This window comes from Salvia splendens, chromosome 21 (assembly GCF_004379255.2).
Source record: "Salvia splendens isolate huo1 chromosome 21, SspV2, whole genome shotgun sequence".
Classification (NCBI taxonomy): Eukaryota; Viridiplantae; Streptophyta; class Magnoliopsida; order Lamiales; family Lamiaceae; genus Salvia; species Salvia splendens.
In genome coordinates, this window is record NC_056052.1 from 22,656,360 (window position 1) to 22,673,760 (window position 17,401).

The 17,401-nt window shown below is 36.7% G+C and overlaps 4 protein-coding genes across 5 annotated transcripts; 3 read left to right on the forward strand and 1 right to left on the reverse strand.

Annotated features, from left to right (window-relative positions):
* The first annotated feature begins 2,652 nt into the window (after positions 1-2,652).
* LOC121784730 (probable inactive receptor kinase At4g23740) lies at positions 2,653-5,762 on the forward strand. 2 transcript variants are annotated; one of them, XM_042182945.1, is made up of 3 exons: positions 2,653-3,003; positions 3,382-4,650; positions 4,996-5,762. In XM_042182945.1, the coding sequence occupies exons 2-3, from the start codon at positions 3,444-3,446 to the stop codon at positions 5,652-5,654; spliced, it is 1,866 nt and encodes a 621-aa protein (XP_042038879.1). In that variant the 5' UTR covers positions 2,653-3,003; positions 3,382-3,443; the 3' UTR covers positions 5,655-5,762. The 2 variants fall into 2 exon arrangements, with proteins under 2 accessions (XP_042038879.1, XP_042038880.1); XM_042182946.1 differs by having other exon boundaries at positions 4,999-5,762.
* A 973-nt stretch (positions 5,763-6,735) lies between these two features.
* On the forward strand, positions 6,736-9,846 carry LOC121784729 (ABC transporter F family member 4-like). The gene is made up of 2 exons (XM_042182944.1): positions 6,736-6,949; positions 7,539-9,846. The coding sequence occupies exon 2, from the start codon at positions 7,550-7,552 to the stop codon at positions 9,707-9,709; it is 2,160 nt and encodes a 719-aa protein (XP_042038878.1). The 5' UTR covers positions 6,736-6,949; positions 7,539-7,549; the 3' UTR covers positions 9,710-9,846.
* Positions 9,847-13,121: 3,275 nt separating this feature from the next.
* Positions 13,122-15,272, forward strand: LOC121783175 (ubiquitin-conjugating enzyme E2-17 kDa-like). The gene is made up of 5 exons (XM_042181159.1): positions 13,122-13,280; positions 13,363-13,441; positions 14,436-14,563; positions 14,704-14,808; positions 14,893-15,272. Exons 2-5 carry the CDS (start codon positions 13,372-13,374, stop codon positions 15,034-15,036), a joined length of 447 nt encoding a protein of 148 aa, XP_042037093.1. The 5' UTR covers positions 13,122-13,280; positions 13,363-13,371; the 3' UTR covers positions 15,037-15,272.
* Positions 15,273-15,419: 147 nt separating this feature from the next.
* LOC121784618 (potassium transporter 26-like) lies at positions 15,420-17,038 on the reverse strand. Its single transcript, XM_042182796.1, is given in 5 exon segments — positions 15,420-16,110; positions 16,112-16,212; positions 16,215-16,598; positions 16,660-16,712; positions 16,790-17,038. Coding segments are annotated over 5 exon segments (1,380 nt in total). The 5' UTR covers positions 16,956-17,038; the 3' UTR covers positions 15,420-15,434.
* Positions 17,039-17,401: the final 363 nt, after the last annotated feature.

Here is a 17,401-nt window from a genome sequence, read left to right on the forward strand (position 1 = left end):
CGGCCTCGGGATCGGGCTCACAAGGAGGCTCGAACACACTTATGGTGGCGTACATAACCGCCACAATGGCGGACACTTCCCGCTTCTCGTACGCCCAATTCACGGCCTGGTGGAACGGAATTGTGCATATGGCAGGACTACTTGGTCTTCCCCCTCCCCCTAAACCTCGACCGCCTCCGGAGGATGATTCGCCGGCGGAGTAGTTTTTTTATTTTCCCACGTTTAATTGTGTGTTTTTTATTGTGTGTTTTTTATTTTTTTAGGATTTGAATTGTGTGTTTTTTTTAATTTTTTTAAGTTTAAGTTGTAATTTTTTTTAATATTGTGTGTTTTTTAATAAAGTATGTTTGTTTTTTAATAAAGTATGTTTGTAGTGTGTTTATTTAATTTAATTTAGTTGGAAATAAAAATAAAAATTGAAATAGAATGAATAGTAATTTAAGGAACGGTTAAGGAACGGTTAAGGAACGGAGGGTTGCAGGTTCCGTTCCTTAGTTAAGGAATGGAGTAAAAAAGTACAGTGGGGCCCTCAAATAGTGGTTTAAGGAACGGTATAGGAACGGTATAGGAACAGCGTTGTGGATGGCCTTACTTATCAATAGTTTTCATCAATACTCCCCCATCCTACATTACTTCATTTCTTTTCGGCACGAAATTTAATAAAGTTGTATTTAGTGAATTAAATAAAGTAGAAGAAAAGAGAGAATAAGGTAAGAGAGATGAGAAATGGTGAAGTAAAGTAAATATGATTAGATATTTTGTTTTTAGTAAAAAAAAAGAAATGACTCAAGCAACTTGGACAACCCAAAATGGAATATGACTCATGTAACTTGGGACGGAGGGAGTACTTGTTACACCTATTTTTAGTAAAAAAACACTAACATTTTACTAACTTATTACACTCATATTTTATTATATGACTAATATAAAAAAATAAAATCCACATTTCACTAACTTTTTCAATTCATTTTCACTATATTTTTCTAAAACTTATGTCAAGTCAATTTGTGACATTTAATGGCGAACAAGGAGATTACTAGTATTATAATTTATATATAGAACGACTAAATAGAACCATTTATAATAACGCCGTATTGTCAATACTAATTTGGATCCACATAGAGTCCTATGTCACATTCATTTTTGATACTACTACTTATTATTGTATAAATTATATAAAATTTAAAATACTTGTGCAAATCAAAATGATTTTAAAAAATTCCTCTATTAACAAGGAACGGAGGGAGTATAAATTATGAAACTTTTTCTACCTACGTTAACTTTTTTTCACGCAAAATACTGGTAGTAATATTATTTCTGGTATACATCAATTATTTTTAACATTATATATTTATATACTGTTACTAATGTTTTATTATGATCAACATTCAACAATTGTACAAAATGGATTATTTATCACAAAGAGATTGATTTTAAAATTTAAAATTTTCTCCGCGATAAGCGCCATAAATTCATAAGAGAGAAACAGTGTGAATACTGCAAACCAAACACTGACTAAACTACTCCGTTTTATGGGTTTAGGGTTTAATTTAACGGTAAATTTTAAATAAACACAAATTAATTTCTTATTTTGTGAAAAGACAACCATTAATTTGTGTCGATTGGAATCTGAGTTTTAGTAACGGTAATTGGATTTGGATACCTCATGGCTCAACATAATTACACGCATAAGAACATCTCCAATAAGAAAAGATAAATAAAAAGGGTATATCATCTATTTACCTTCTCAAAAAGTGAATATACCATTTTAAAAATTTCTTAACACATTCTAAAGGAAAAAAAAGTGTATATAAAAAGATAAATGTTTTTTTAAAAATAAAATAAATGTACAAAATGCATTAAAACACAAAAAAAAATCTACAGATACGTGACTTGAAATTGTTTCATCCGATTATGCAATTTTTAATACATCTAAAAATTATTTTATTGATATAAATTATTATTCTAATTTTTAATAATATCATAATTTGAATAAATATATACAATAACAGAATGACAAGAAATGAGAAGAATTAAAAAGTAGTAAATGGTGGGACCATCACTCCAAAATCATTCTCATTAATTTAATTAACTCCTCGAAATAATGTGGTACATATGTCATTATTCATATTTTATTATAAAATTAATATACTTATAAAAATAGGACTCATATTTCACTAACTTTGTCTAATTTTTTTTACATTTCTTTAAACTCGAACCAAGTCAATATGTAACAATTAATAGTATACGGAAGAAATAGTACTACCATTTAAATTTTAAATGATTAAAGAAATTAACTCCGATCGTTAATGATAGCCTTATACAGAAGGTCTCCAATAAAACCGTGTAGAAAAAATATTTTATCAATTATGGCATCCAAATTAAGTGGATACAACAGCCGAATCAGTGATCAGTTTACCTGATCTGATTAATAGTATCATTATCAGGTTCACTTTCTCTCTATAGTAGATATTCAAAATTGAATAAATCTAATTACAGAAAAAGTGTTATTAAATCACCCAAATTGAGAATATTAATCAACTGTAACATTATTGTGAGTAGACATTCAATGTGACATATTTCATCATAAATATAACACCTGCTTGCTTTCTGAGTAGCCGTCAAAATCAAGCAATTTTCTTCTAGATTTTGTGCTATAGCATGTGCAGATCCCACTCTTCCAGTGCCAATTAAATTCAGATGAGAAAAGAATAATAAACAAAAAAGAGTAAAAACCATCTGCTGCTTTGCTTTCTGAACTTACTTTTCCAATCATTAATTTCTCTCAAGCAAGAAAAATCTCCCTTTCCATTCATCACATTTCCACCAACCAACCTCTGTCTCAATCTGTGTTTTATATTTATATATTGCATGTTTTGTCTCTGCTCTTTTTTCCCATTTGGAATTTCTGTCACTGAAACTGTGACTGCTGGGTTTTGTTTCCATCACAACTCTTGGTTGTTGGGCAGCAGAGTTTGGAAGTTTCTGATCTCTGTATCAGAGGTGAGTGCTTTTTCCTGCTGAATTCATGAGGCTTAATAATATTATTATTTTGGATTTGGATGCAATTTTATTGGTTGATGCATGATAGTTTAGAATGATGCTATGAAACAGTGGGGATTTGAAAAAACCCAAAAATAAATTATTGAAATTGGGATTGTTGGTAAAAAGAAAGGGGATGTTTGAAAATGCAGAGTCAAATTAGTCAATGAAGGTGGGAGGAAAAAAGGTCTCTCCATTAGCCTCAAAATTTGTTTCTTTTGTGTTTGAAAACTACTGGATTTGGTTGTTTACCTAACATTGTTTACCTAGTCATAAATTTAAAATGATCACTGTTTCCCCATAATACTTAAGCTTGTTTTGGTTTTTCATGATTTGTAGTGATTGGAGAGATTACTTATCCATAGTGTTTGAGGGCTTTATTTAAGTTCTTGGCTGAAGAGATGGGAATCAAGTTGATCCTTTCAGCAGTGCTACTGTGTGTTACTCTTATGTTATTAGCAAGTGCAGAGCCTGTTGAGGATAAATTCGCTTTGCTCGATTTCATTAGACGCATGAACCATTCGAGAAGTTTGAATTGGGACAAGAGAACCTCTGCTTGCAAAAGCTGGATTGGAATCACTTGCAATCATGATAGTTCAAGAGTCATAGCTGTTAAGTTGCCTTCTGTTGGATTCAAAGGCAGATTTCCTACTAACACTCTTGGCCGACTATCCGCCCTTCAGATCTTGAGTTTGAGATCTAATGGTATAAGTGGTCCTTTCCCTTCTGATATTTTAAAGCTCAGGAATCTGTCTAGTCTTTATCTCGAGTCGAATGATTTTGAGGGTCCATTGCCATTGGACCTATCTGTTTGCGAAAATCTTTCGGAGCTCAACTTGTCGAATAACAGGTTTAATGGGGGGATCCCGTCTTCAATCTCGAAGCTGACTCATTTGGTAGCTTTGGATCTCTCTAATAACTCTCTTTCCGGTGATGTTCCTGATCTCAGCATCCAAACTCTGCAAGTGTTAGATTTGTCCAACAACAATCTCACCGGAAACGCTTCTCGATATCTAGAAAGATTTCCTAGCTCAGCCTTTTCAGGCAACAATCTTTCATTGCATCCATCTTCTGATTCTTCACCTAAACCTACACAAAAGAAACATTCACTTAAATTCAGTCAGTCTGCCATTCTTGTGACTGTCATTGGCAGTAGCTTGGCGGCCTTTGTGGCAATCGCGTTGCTGTTGGTTGTCGCCAACAGATGGAAGAACGGCAGCGAGAGTGGGGCGTCACACAAGACAGAGAAATTCGCAAGGCGGATGAGTTCGCAGCACACGCACGAAGGGGATGGGAGAATGATATTTTTTGAGGACTGTAATCTTGTTTTTGACCTTGAGGACTTGTTGACGGCCTCAGGGGAGGTGCTCGGGAAGGGGACGTTTGGGACTACGTATAAGGCGGCTCTAGAGGATGCGACTACAGTTGCAGTCAAGAGATTGAAGGAAGTCATTGTTGGGAGGAAGGATTTTGAGCAGCAGATGGAGGTTGTAGGGAACATTAGGCACCCGAACGTGGCTCCTTTGAGGGCTTATTACTACTCCAAGGACGAAAAGCTTATGGTGTATGATTTCTATAATCAGGGAAGCGTCTCTATGCTGCTCCACGGTATGTTACAACTTATTCATTGATCATTTTTCTACGTGTTGTTTGTATTATTTCGCATCTGCCTCTCTTGATTGTGTATGTCCACTCTTCTGTAATGTGTTGTTAGTACTAACTTGATCTTGATCCTTCCTAATAGAAAAAAATTGTTATGTGTTTTTGTATTGCTAGTTGCTTTTGTAGAAGAGGCTTTTTTTTTCTAGGTTAATGAAACCATTATTGATGCTAAAATGTGTTCAAATGGAGATTAATACAGTCATTGGTTTTGATCTTGCTGTCATGTTAATCAATCTTTATCAAACAATTCAGAAATTGGCCTCAAATTTGATACGTTTTGCCGTATTTTAGCAGCAAAAAGAGGCGAAAACGGGTCTCCTCTAGACTGGGAAACAAGGTTAAAGATTGGCATTGGCGCAGCACGAGGCATTGCTCACATCCACTCGCTATATGGGGGGAAGCTCGTTCACGGAAACATAAAATCATCAAATATTTTCCTCAACGCCCAAGAGTACGGCTGCGTGAGTGATCTAGGGCTAGCAACGCTGATGAATCCGGCCTCAGCACCCATGGTCCATTCAGGGTATCGTGCCCCGGAGGTGATAGACTCAAGGAAGGCATTGCAAGCATCCGATGTGTATGGTTACGGGGTTTTCTTGCTGGAGCTTCTCACGGGCAAGTCCCCTGTCCACACCTCGGGTGCGGAGGTCACCCACCTCGTGAGGTGGGTGAACTCCGTGGTATGGGAGGAGTGGACGGGTGAGGTGTTCGACGTGGAGCTCCTGAGGTACCCTAACGTGGAGGAGGAGATGTTGTCGATGTTGCAAATAGGGTTGAGCTGCGTGGCGCGGATGCCCGAGGAAAGGCCGAAAATGGAGCAGGTGGTGAAGATGGTCGAGGATATTAGGGTCGTTGCCACACGAAATAGCTCGCATGGCGGGACTAGGACTTCGAGTCCGAATATCACACCACGTGCGAATGAGATCGGATCCTCTTCGTCTACGAACTAGATTCTTGGCAATGTGATTTAGTTCCAAGAATTGTTATTGATTATGGTTTTGTATGCTAAGAATTGTTATTTGTGCCATTAATTTGTCAATAGGGAGTCATTGGTGGTACATGGTTTTGTTATTGGATTAGATTTGTGTTGTTAAATTTTGTTTTAACGATTGGAGTGGGGTGGTTGGGATAGTTGTTAAGCTACCAACACTCTAATCTATCACCTAAAGTCAAAAGTCTATAAGTCTAGTTTGTTTTATTATGGAATTAATTCAATGGTTTAAATTTAAGCCTAGATTTCCATTTGTGGAAATGAAAATGATGGCCAGGGATAAATTATCACAATATCAAATTGGTAAGGATACATGGGCTCATTCACGTTGTCCACAAAACAATGCCAAGCCCACCCAAAACATATTTTTCTTAAAATTCAAAGCATCATATTCATGCACCTCAAATCTCATTTTTCATATAAAAAACTTCTCCAATAATATTGCATATCCATATCCATTTTTGTATTTTTCTACCCAACAATATCAAATATGAATCTATATTATAGCTGCAACAAAAATTTTGTAAGACATATATTTAAAAATTTTGTAAATTTTGAATTGGTAAGATCATGTCTATTGATACACTAAATCCCAAAATCGAGTAGATAATTAACTCCAATAGTACTCCCAAACTAATCTCATTTTGCATTTTTTTTAGTAAAATAAACTCCCTATCTTTAAGTTTACACTAAAACAAACCTAACTCACTTTTTCAAATTTTGTAAAAAAGATATAATATAGAGAATATTTTTTTAAGTTTGAGTTTAATGTAAATGATTGGATTAAAATTACTATCTGGTGTAATATTTATATTAAAATGAGTTTAAGTGTAGTATAAAATAATTTGAATAAAATTATTTTTTAATATGATATATATTTTAAAATAGGTTTAAATTTGATATAAATGATTGAAGATGATGTTATTTTAAGACAAAAAAGGGAAAGGTGAACTATAGAATATTATTGAAATTGAATTAAAGAGAAAAAAAAGGAAGATGAAATTACATTTAATTTAAAACTAATCAGTGAAAAGTAAAAAACAACAAGGGCAATTAAGACCCAAACCAAATTAGCCCTTTTATCCGCTGCCGCCGCGCCATCACCTCTCACCCGCTGCGCCGCCCGCCTCCTCTGCTCTGCTGTCGAGTGCCGCATCGCCGAGTCCGCCCTCGTCCCGAAGCTCGCCGATAGTAAGTAGCTACAGCGCTGCTGCCCAGCCTGCCTGTGTCCGCCGATCCTTCAGGCCGATTGAGGTGAACTGATTGTGCCTTTTTCTGATCTTTGTGTGGTTTGATTGCAAGCTGTTTTCTTGAGGGAAATTGGGGGATTCATGAATTGTAGTTAGCGTTTAAAACTGAAAGGAAAAAATGTCAGAAAATATCGGGTAATTACCGTAGTCGGTTTGTTATTGGTTACTGTAAAACCAAGACTTGCACGATCTAGGATCCAGCTACGGGATTGTAAACTGCAAGAATTTTTTCCTAAATCTGTTGTTTCCTTTATAATTTCATGTCGGATTTGACGGTGACGCATTTTTTAAATTTTTGCAAAGCCATTCGTTTTGATACTAATTTGGTGTTAGGTTAGCCCTAAATTAAACTTAATTGGACCTTATGAATTGGTGCCCCGGATTTGTTGACTGGTTGATTGGTGGTTTATTTGGGAATTAGTTGTTTGAGAACTGATGTTTGATTTGTTGTATTTGACAAGGCCGTAGCCTGCTGAAATATAGTACTGTATGTTGATTGTATGAAGGTATTTAGTTCTCATCGTGATTCTTTTGTATGATTAGTTATTTTCTAATTAAACTTCATTTGTTGGTTTTTAATCGTGGTTGATTAGCCATTGTCGAAATGGGTAAGAAGAAATCAGATGAGCCTGCAGCTGGTACAAAGTCCAAGCAGGGGGCTAAGGAGAAGTTTTCGGTGACTGAATTACTCGCGAGCATGGATGCAAAACATGATAAACCTAAGAAAGCAAGTGCCTCCACTAGCAAACCCAAGCCAAAAGCTGCTCCTAAAACCTCGTCTTATATTGATGGTATAGATCTTCCTTCATCTGATGAAGAGGAAGATGTTTTGGGCTCAGATGAAGAGGCACGTCTGAATGAGGTAAACAGCCGCAGAAATATTGCAAAGCCTATTGACACGGGTCTAACTGACAAAGAGTTAAAGAAGCGTGGAAAGAAAGATGTGCTTGTAGCTCAGGCTGCAGAGGTAGCCAAAAAGGAGGCACTCAAGGATGACCGTGATGCTTTTACTGTTGTAATTGGTAGCCGGGCGTCTGTACTTGATGGCGAAAATGATGCTGATGCCAATGTGAAAGATATAACAGTTGAAAACTTCTCTGTTGCTGCTCGGGGGAAAGAACTCTTGAAGAATACTTCAGTGAAAATCTCCCATGGGAAGAGATATGGGTTGGTAGGGCCCAATGGAATGGGTAAATCTACCCTATTAAAGCTTCTTGCTTGGAGAAAGATACCCGTGCCCAAAAATATTGATGTACTTTTGGTAGAACAAGAAGTCGTTGGTGATGATAGAACAGCTCTTGAAGCTGTTATTTCAGCTAACGAAGAACTTGTCAAACTTCGACAAGAAGTTGCTTCTTTGCAGGATGCCTCGACTATGTCCACTGGTGATGGTGAGGAAGATGGCGATGAAGGGAATGATGTGGGAGAGAAGCTGACTGAATTGTATGAGAAGTTGCAGTTGATGGGATCAGATGCTGCTGAGGCACAAGCTTCTAAAATTCTTGCTGGGCTGGGTTTTACCAAAGATATGCAGGGTCGAGCAACACGGTCCTTTAGTGGTGGTTGGAGAATGAGAATTTCATTGGCCAGAGCACTTTTTGTTCAGCCTACTTTGTTGCTATTGGATGAACCTACAAATCATCTGGACCTCAGGGCTGTTCTCTGGTTGGAAGAATACTTATGCAGGTGGAAGAAAACTCTTATTGTTGTCTCACACGACCGGGATTTTCTAAATACTGTTTGCAACGAGATTATTCATCTCCATGACTTGAAGCTTCACCTTTATCGTGGAAATTTTGATGATTTCGAAGGTGGATATGAGCAGCGCCGCAAAGAGGCGAATAAGAAGAGTGAGGCTTATGAAAAGCAGCTGAGAAATGCGAAGAGATCTGGCAGTCGAACTCAGCAGGAGAAGGTCAAGGATCGAGCCAAATTTAATGCTGCCAAGGAAGCCTCAAAGAGCAAGAGTAAAGGTAAGGTTGATGAGGATGAGCCCATACCTGAGGCACCACGGAAATGGAAGGATTACACAGTGGAGTTCCATTTCCCTGAGCCTACCGAGCTAACACCACCACTTATGCAACTACTGGAAGTTAACTTTAGCTATCCAAATCGTGAGGACTTCAGGCTGTCTAATGTGGATGTGGGCATTGATATGGGGACTCGTGTAGCAATTGTTGGACCCAATGGAGCTGGAAAATCAACCTTGCTCAACCTTCTCGCTGGAGATTTGGTTCCAACTGAGGGTGAGGTGAGGAGAAGTCAGAAGTTGAGGATAGGTAGATACTCGCAGCACTTTGTGGATCTTCTGACAATGGATGAAACACCGGTTCAGTATCTGCTTCGCCTACATCCAGAACAAGAAGGGCTCAGCAAGCAGGAGGCTGTCCGGGCAAAGCTGGGCAAGTTTGGACTTCCCAGCCACAACCATCTGACTCCTATTGCAAAACTATCTGGTGGGCAGAAAGCGCGCGTGGTTTTCACTTCCATATCCATGTCTAAGCCGCACATTCTACTGTTGGATGAGCCGACCAACCATTTAGACATGCAAAGTATAGATGCATTGGCAGATGCGCTTGATGAGTTCACTGGAGGCGTTGTTCTTGTGAGCCACGACTCAAGGCTTATATCACGCGTCTGTCAGAATGAAGAAAAGAGCCAGATATGGGTGGTCGAAAATGGAACTGTTGAGGCTTTCCCTGATTCATTTGAAGATTACAAGGATGAGCTTGTCAAGGAAATCAGGGCCGAGGTTGACGATTGATTAGTTCGCAATAGCTTCGAGTTATTTAAACAAAAAGACCATATTTTTACTTTCATGATTTGCGTTTATTTGGCGAAAGTAGTAATAGCGAGTGTATTTTTTGACACTGTAAGAGGAGCTTGATCATTTTGAGGGTACAGAAAGGCATGCACAACGGTTCCGAAATGCCGGTTCCGGTTCATGAACCGGCGGTTCACGGTTCATCATATGCATGAACCGGAACCGGCCCGCCAAGGGTCCTGGAGGTTCCGGTTCAAAAAACCGCTGGTTCACGAGGCGGTTCAAAACTGCCGGTTTTTTGCCTGAACCACCAGTTCTGGGCCGGTTCTGCGGTTCAACCAAAATTTTAAAAAAATTTATTTATAAAAATTGATTTTTATATTTAAAAACAATTTTTACAAATAAATGAATACAAGAAATTCATAATAGCCCATATAAATTAGATGGGCTCGCGAATTTATGAAACCATTCTTGGTTGTTTCTCTTTTATAGAGACATCATTGAATGTTTTATGTTTCACTTTCGGTGTGAGACAAAATCATTCTTGGTTGTTTCTTTTTTATAGAGACATCCTTGAATGTTTTATGTTTCACTTTCGATGTGGGATAAAATATGTTGAAGTATATTCTTTTATAACTACATGTTTAGAGTATTCATTCATCTTTTTCCAATGTGGGATACAAAACTTTCTTTTGTCTTCTACTTTTCTTCATGTTTTGTATGACATATATAAACAAAATTATTATTCAAATATATTCTTGATTGATAAAAATAAAGAATTATTGAGAAATATGATTTGTATATAGAAAATATTTATTTATATAATAATTATTGTTAGGTTATACAATTTGTATAAGAATTATTCTTTCAATGTGTATAATATTATTTATTAGTTAACATATACATAAATTTATAAACATAAACAAATCATTAATGATAAAGAACTAATGAATAATAGTTTATGTAATAATATTTGTTGTTAAATTATAATAATAAAAGATAGAGTATTAATATAGACTAAGAATGATGGACGATCTATTATAAACTTACAAATAATGACTTTTATCCCACATTGAAAGAAAGAGTAACACATCAAAGAATGTGTAACTATAAAAGAGAATAATTCAATATACTCTCTTCCAAATTAAATCAAATCCAATATACTCTCATCCAAGTATTGACATTTTAAAAATCATATCCAACTTTAAGTACAGAGTATTTTTTTTTCTTTTTAGTCTTTATTATGTATAAAATATGCTTAAACAAATTTCAAACAATAAGGTGAAAATTACAATTTTATTGATAATAAATTTCAATAAGACTAAAAATTACAACTTATAATGAATACATTTTATTTATAAAATTTAATAAACACTACTTAAAGTTAAACCTTTTGATTTTTAAAATATCAATACTTAATATTGGACTTGAGCATTTAAATTGGAAGAGAGTGTATTGGATTATTCTTTTTTATAGTTACACATTCTTGGATGTGTTACTCTTTCTTTCAATGTGGGATAAAAGTCATTATTTATAAGTATATGATAGATCGTACATCATTCTTCGTCTATATTAATACTCTATCTTCTATTATTATAAATTAATAACAAATATTATTACATAAACTATTATTCATTAGTTATTTATCATTAATGATTTGCTTATGTTTATAAATTTATGTATATGTTAACTAATAAATAATATTATACACATTAAAAGAATAATTCTTATACAAATTGTATAAACCTAACAATAATTATTATACAAATAAATATTTTCTATATACAAATCATATTTCTCTATAATTCTTTATTTTTATCAATCAAGAATATATTTGAATAATAATTTTATTTATATATATTATACAAAACATGAAGAAAAGTAGAAGATAAAAGAAAGTTTTGTATCCCACATTGGAAAAAGATGAATGAATGCTCTAAACATGTAGTTGTAAAAGAAAATAATTCAACATATTCTATTCCACATTGAAAGTGAAACATAAAACATTCAAGGATGTCTTTATAAAAGAGAAACAACCAAGAAAGATTTTGTCCCCACATCGAACGTGAAACATAAAACATTCAAGGATGTCTCTATAAAAGAGAAACAACCAAGAATGATTTTGTCTCACATCAAAAGTTAAACATAAAACATTCAACGATGTCTCTATAAAAGGAAAACAACCAAGAATGGTTTCATAAATTCGCAAGCCCATCAAATATATATGGGCTATTATGAATTTCTTGTATTCATTTATTTGTAAAAATTGTTTTTAAATATAAAAATCAATTTTTATAAATAATTTTTTTTTAATTCGGTTGAACCGCCAACCGCGGGTTACGGTTCATCATTTTTCCGAACCTGAACCGGCCCGCTTGAACCGCCGAACCGCCAGCCGGTTCGACCCGCCGGTTCCGGTCCCGGTTCATGTTCATTAACCGGCGATTCCGAACCGCCGGTTAACCGCCGGGCCGGTTCGGTTTGTGCATGCCTAGGTACAGATATGACCTGATTACATTTACTTGTAATTTACTATATTTTCAAAATTTTCGGTTAGTGGTTAATCAAAACTAGTATTAAATTGCACCTTTCTTGTATTTCGAATTATTTTATTGATATTAAATAATGCAAATACTGTTTACAGTTAGAATAATAATACAGTAAGATTTGAGGAATCATGTCACAATGAGTGCATATACTTACTATGTAGTAGGAGTAGAAAATTAAAAGTCATTATCCAACTCCAGTAAGATTCCAGCGAGAATCCCCACTTGAGCCCACTATAATAAACCTAATAAAAGTTAAATATTATTATTCGATAATAATAGAGTAATACGCAAGTGGGGTTGTATTATTAGTAACTCTTTCTACAAGTGGGATTGATGAACAAATGAAAAATAATACACTACTTTTCTCTCATCTACATATTTTTCCCCCTCATATGAATTTGTAAAGTAAAAATAGCATGATCATGAATTCTTGATGCAGCTGCCTTATATTGCTTATATCTCTTGGAAATGTTAGAATACATTATATTTATTTAATAACATACACGGTAATAACTATTACAGTATGATTTATTGAGCAATTTTCTTACTAGTTCTGAAATTTCACCTTTTTCATTATTAAACCCAAATTCATCTTAGAATTATGCTATACACAATGCATAAATTGTTAGCCATCATCAGAATAAACAGTTGTCATAAAGTTAGTTTCACCAGATATTAAGAACCAAAAAGCAAAGAAAATCTAATTAATTTAGAATATCTGTACTTATTAACATAATTTTATTACCCAAAATATTGAAGAGAAAACATTAAAAAAATTAAGCAATAATAAAAAATAGAGTACTTGCGTTATTACTGAAAGAGTAAACTTTATTTAAAAAAAGGGAAATCATAAAGGTCTAATTATTCATCGATTTGATTCTCAATCATCCCTATAAAAGTCATCTCATCACTCGACAAACATTTTCTCTGCAATTTCATTCTCGCCGTCCACTTTTCTGTGAAATAGTAATAACACTTTCCCCTCGAATTTCGCAGGCAGGAGGATCCAATCTTTGTATCAGGTACAATTTCAACCGGTCTCTTTCCAATTCTTTCTATCTTTCTAAGAAAATTTAGATCTGGGTTGTTTTTGGCGGATCACAGGAATCGCTTATGGCTTCAAAGCGGATCTTGAAGGAGCTCAAGGATCTCCAAAAGGATCCTCCTACCTCTTGCAGTGCTGGTACGTGTTACTGCATTTCATTAAAAGTTTAATTGGAAACTCTGTCAAAAAAGATTTGATTTTTAATTTCTGTATGTGAATGTGATTTTTATCTTTATCCTGCTTTTGTATTGGGTTCTAGTAATTTGTTTGAGGTTTTTCCTGTGGGCCTATATAATTATTCTGAGGTATTTTCTTTCGTGTTGTTATTAGGGGATTTTGATGGTTTTATAAAGGCAATTTTGGTGGTTTACTTGATTTATTTTTTTCAGTTTTGAGTTGGGTTAAAAATCCATTTTGTTGAAGTAAAAGGTTGGATTGTAATTTATCTTGTTGGATATGATTTCTTCTTCGATTTTAAGAACCTGCATTAAGATGAGATTGTACGTGGAGGGCACATTATCTCTTCTGTCTGCACTGGAATGCTTGCATTTGAATTTGAAGAGTGATAACTGATTTGGGTGGGTTGAGGATCTTGGCCATGGCCGTCCATGCCTTGCCACATACTACAAGATATCAAGTTCTTAACAAAGTTTTAATTTGATGAACTACTTTTTTGATCATCATGCAATAGCTGGCTCCATTTCTGATGAAATCCTTTGGTTTAGTATCTGATTTAGACTATAACATGGCTAAATTCTTTAAAAAGCTGTGCGGGCGTCATTTTGTATCCTTTTGCAAAATCTGTTCTTTCTATAGTACTTATTCTTCATTGCTATTCACAAATTTCTTGTTCTAGGTTAGTTGTATGACTTGTATTGGAAATGGTATCACAGAAGGTGGATCGGCATTGGGTTCCTCAGGCATTGAACTACCTATTTTCTATAACATCCTCTCCATTATCCATCTTTATTATTTTGCTAATGTAATTGGTATTTTGTGCTAGTGCTTTTTTCATGCTGACCCATTCAATGACTATTATGTATCCTTTGTAGTCTTTACACTTGAAAAATTCAAAGTCAACCCCAAAATTTCTAAATGTGTGGTTTGCTTTTCCATTCTTTGTAATTGGCAGGTCCTGTCGCTGAGGACATGTTTCATTGGCAAGCTACAATCATGGGTCCTCCAGATAGTCCATATGCAGGAGGGGTTTTCTTAGTTACCATTCATTTCCCACCGGACTACCCTTTCAAGCCTCCTAAGGTATTGATTTATTTCATCTGTCTAAGGTTTATTGCTTATTTCTGAAGGGTCATATCTCATTCACCATCTCTTGACACTTGAGGCCTCTTTGCCAATTATGATTAGCTCATCTGACATATTCTGCTCGACGAATTCTGCAGGTTGCTTTCAGGACCAAAGTTTTCCACCCAAATATAAACAGCAACGGAAGCATATGTCTTGACATATTGAAGGAGCAGTGGAGCCCAGCCCTAACTATCTCCAAGGTTCATATGTTTTATATCTAATCCAACACAATCTCTTTCTCATTAAAATCCAAACAAATTGCTAAAGAGTTTTTTTTGCTTCAGGTGTTGCTTTCCATATGTTCTTTGCTGACAGACCCAAATCCCGATGATCCATTGGTTCCCGAGATTGCCCATATGTATAAAACTGACAGGACCAAGTATGAGACCACTGCAAGGAGCTGGACTCAGAAATATGCCATGGGCTAACCTTGAATTTGTGTGGACGAATGTGGTTGGCCCTTTTACCTTTGAACATTTTGCTTTTTACATTTTATGTATTAAATAGTGTAATCCATCTTTGAAGTCCTAAATTTGGACTAAATAGAGGTCCAAGAATTCCCCTAGAGTAAAAATGACCAGACACATTGTTTTCAAGCTATTTGTATGTGTAGTTTCTATCAAATGCTTTCTCTATAATTGATATTATGTGCTTGTTATCTCAACTCCCCCATTATTGTTATTCCATTTGTTTGGCTGAAAATGTGTTTCTGAATTTAAAAGACAGTGACAGAAAATAAACTTTTATTTCATGTCTGAATGAATGGTCTCAGATATTGCATCTTTACATGGCTAGTAACCTATCTGATCCATACTGAAGTCTGGCTTCAGATCTCGTACAACATCCCGACCTGCAGCGTTGCGTTGGAAGGTGTCCGAACTGCTGAAAATGCAGGCATGCTGTTCTTTTGCAGAAACCTATACAGATAATCTATGGTGAATCGTGAAAGCATACCGCTCTTCTTGTCTGCCTTGAGAATAGTCCTTCCAGTAACGAACTCTATCCCTTTCTGCATCGAACTCTGAATCTTGTGCTTCTCACTGGTATCGTCGGTCAGCTCAAGGAGCTTTGCGGCTATGGAATCAGCATAGTTGGCTCCGTCGATGTCCTCTGCGTCCTTGTACCCGAATTGGATCAAACACCGGTACACCCCGTTGCTTCCCAGCTTGCCCACATGGAGACGCTCCTCTGGCGAGACGGTTTTGATTGGTAGAGTCCTGATGGTGACGACCACCATGATCTCACGCACCGAGTTCATGTGGTGGATGTAGCGGCGGATGATGGGCGGAAGGCCGTGGACGAGATCGGTGAAGAAGAAACAGACCCCTGGAGTCCGGTAGATGCTGGATAATGCCTCATTCAGTTCTGTCACGCTCATCTTGTTCTCGGCCTCGTACGTCGTCTTCTTGCTCCTTCCGTACGTCCACGACATCATCACGGTCATGAAGAGAACCGATATGGGGAACGGAACCCATACCCCTTGCGGTATCTTCCTCAGCAAGGAAAGCGCCCTCCATCAAAACGTACGGCACCAAGAATCCCAACACGGCCACCACATTCGTCTTCCAAATCACCAGCATCACAAGACTCATGAGAAACGTGGTGTGATCATCAAGACCCATATCACCACCACGCCGTACGCATTGGCGAGCTCGACTCCGCCTTTGAATCCGACGACGAGCGCCACCGTGAGGATAAGTAGAATGTAGTTGATCTCAGGGGAGTAGACCTGGCCTTGGTGCTTGGAGGATGTGTGGATTATGTAGACCCTGGGGAAGCAGGCGAGCGCCAGCGACTGCTTCACGATGGAGAAGCATGCGGAGATCATAGACTGGCTTGCAACAACTGCAGCTAGCGTGGAGATAACGAACATCGGCCAGTAAACTGGATTCGGCAGAGAACTGTAGTATGCGTCAGTGATGTTCTCAGGGTACTTCACTAGGTAAGCCGTTTCACCCGCGTACGGATAAACCACGAAAGAGAAGCCCAGCTGCAAGACCAAACCACAGATTAGATGATGAGAAATTCATGAAAGAATGTTTTCTCTTTACCTGAATACCCCTTTTGTTAAAGTGCCCCAAATCTGCAAGCATGGCCTCAGCTCCTATTAACATCAAAATTACTTATAATTACATCTTGTGGTTATAACTTTGGATGTCAGAAAAACACACAGACACATACCTGTGATGCTCAAGAAGACTGCTCCGAGGAGATCCCACGCAGTCTTGCCGTTGGCCATGAAGAACTTAACGATGTAACGTGGCGACACGGCTTTGAGAATGGAGGGGTCATACTTGAAAATGTTGTAAACACCAATTGAAACATTGGTGGCAAACCAAATCAACATGATTGGAGAAAACAAGAAGCTGACTTTGCTAGTTCCAAATCAACATGATTGGATGATCGTGACTGAATTCCTTGAAGAGCTGAAAGAACTAATCACACAAAAATTATTAAATGACATTTTCCTATGCATAATACTATGAAAATTAGTTGTTACTTGTTAGTACCACAAGTTGCAGGGGTAAGAGCTCGCTCCATCTCCAATAACCATGCATGTTCCGAGGAGGACAATGATGGTGAGGAAATTCTGAGCAGAAGAGCTTCTCTCGAGAAAATCCTTGGGGTAATAATCCATGGCCGAATCCGATTCTATTCTGGATTTCTGGTGTTGTGGATGGTGAATTTGGTGTTGAAGTGGATGTGTCGGCAGATGTAGGAATAGATGGCGAAGGTACCGCCTTCGCCATGATCGTTGGCATGCAGCACGATGAACATGTATTTGACCAACAC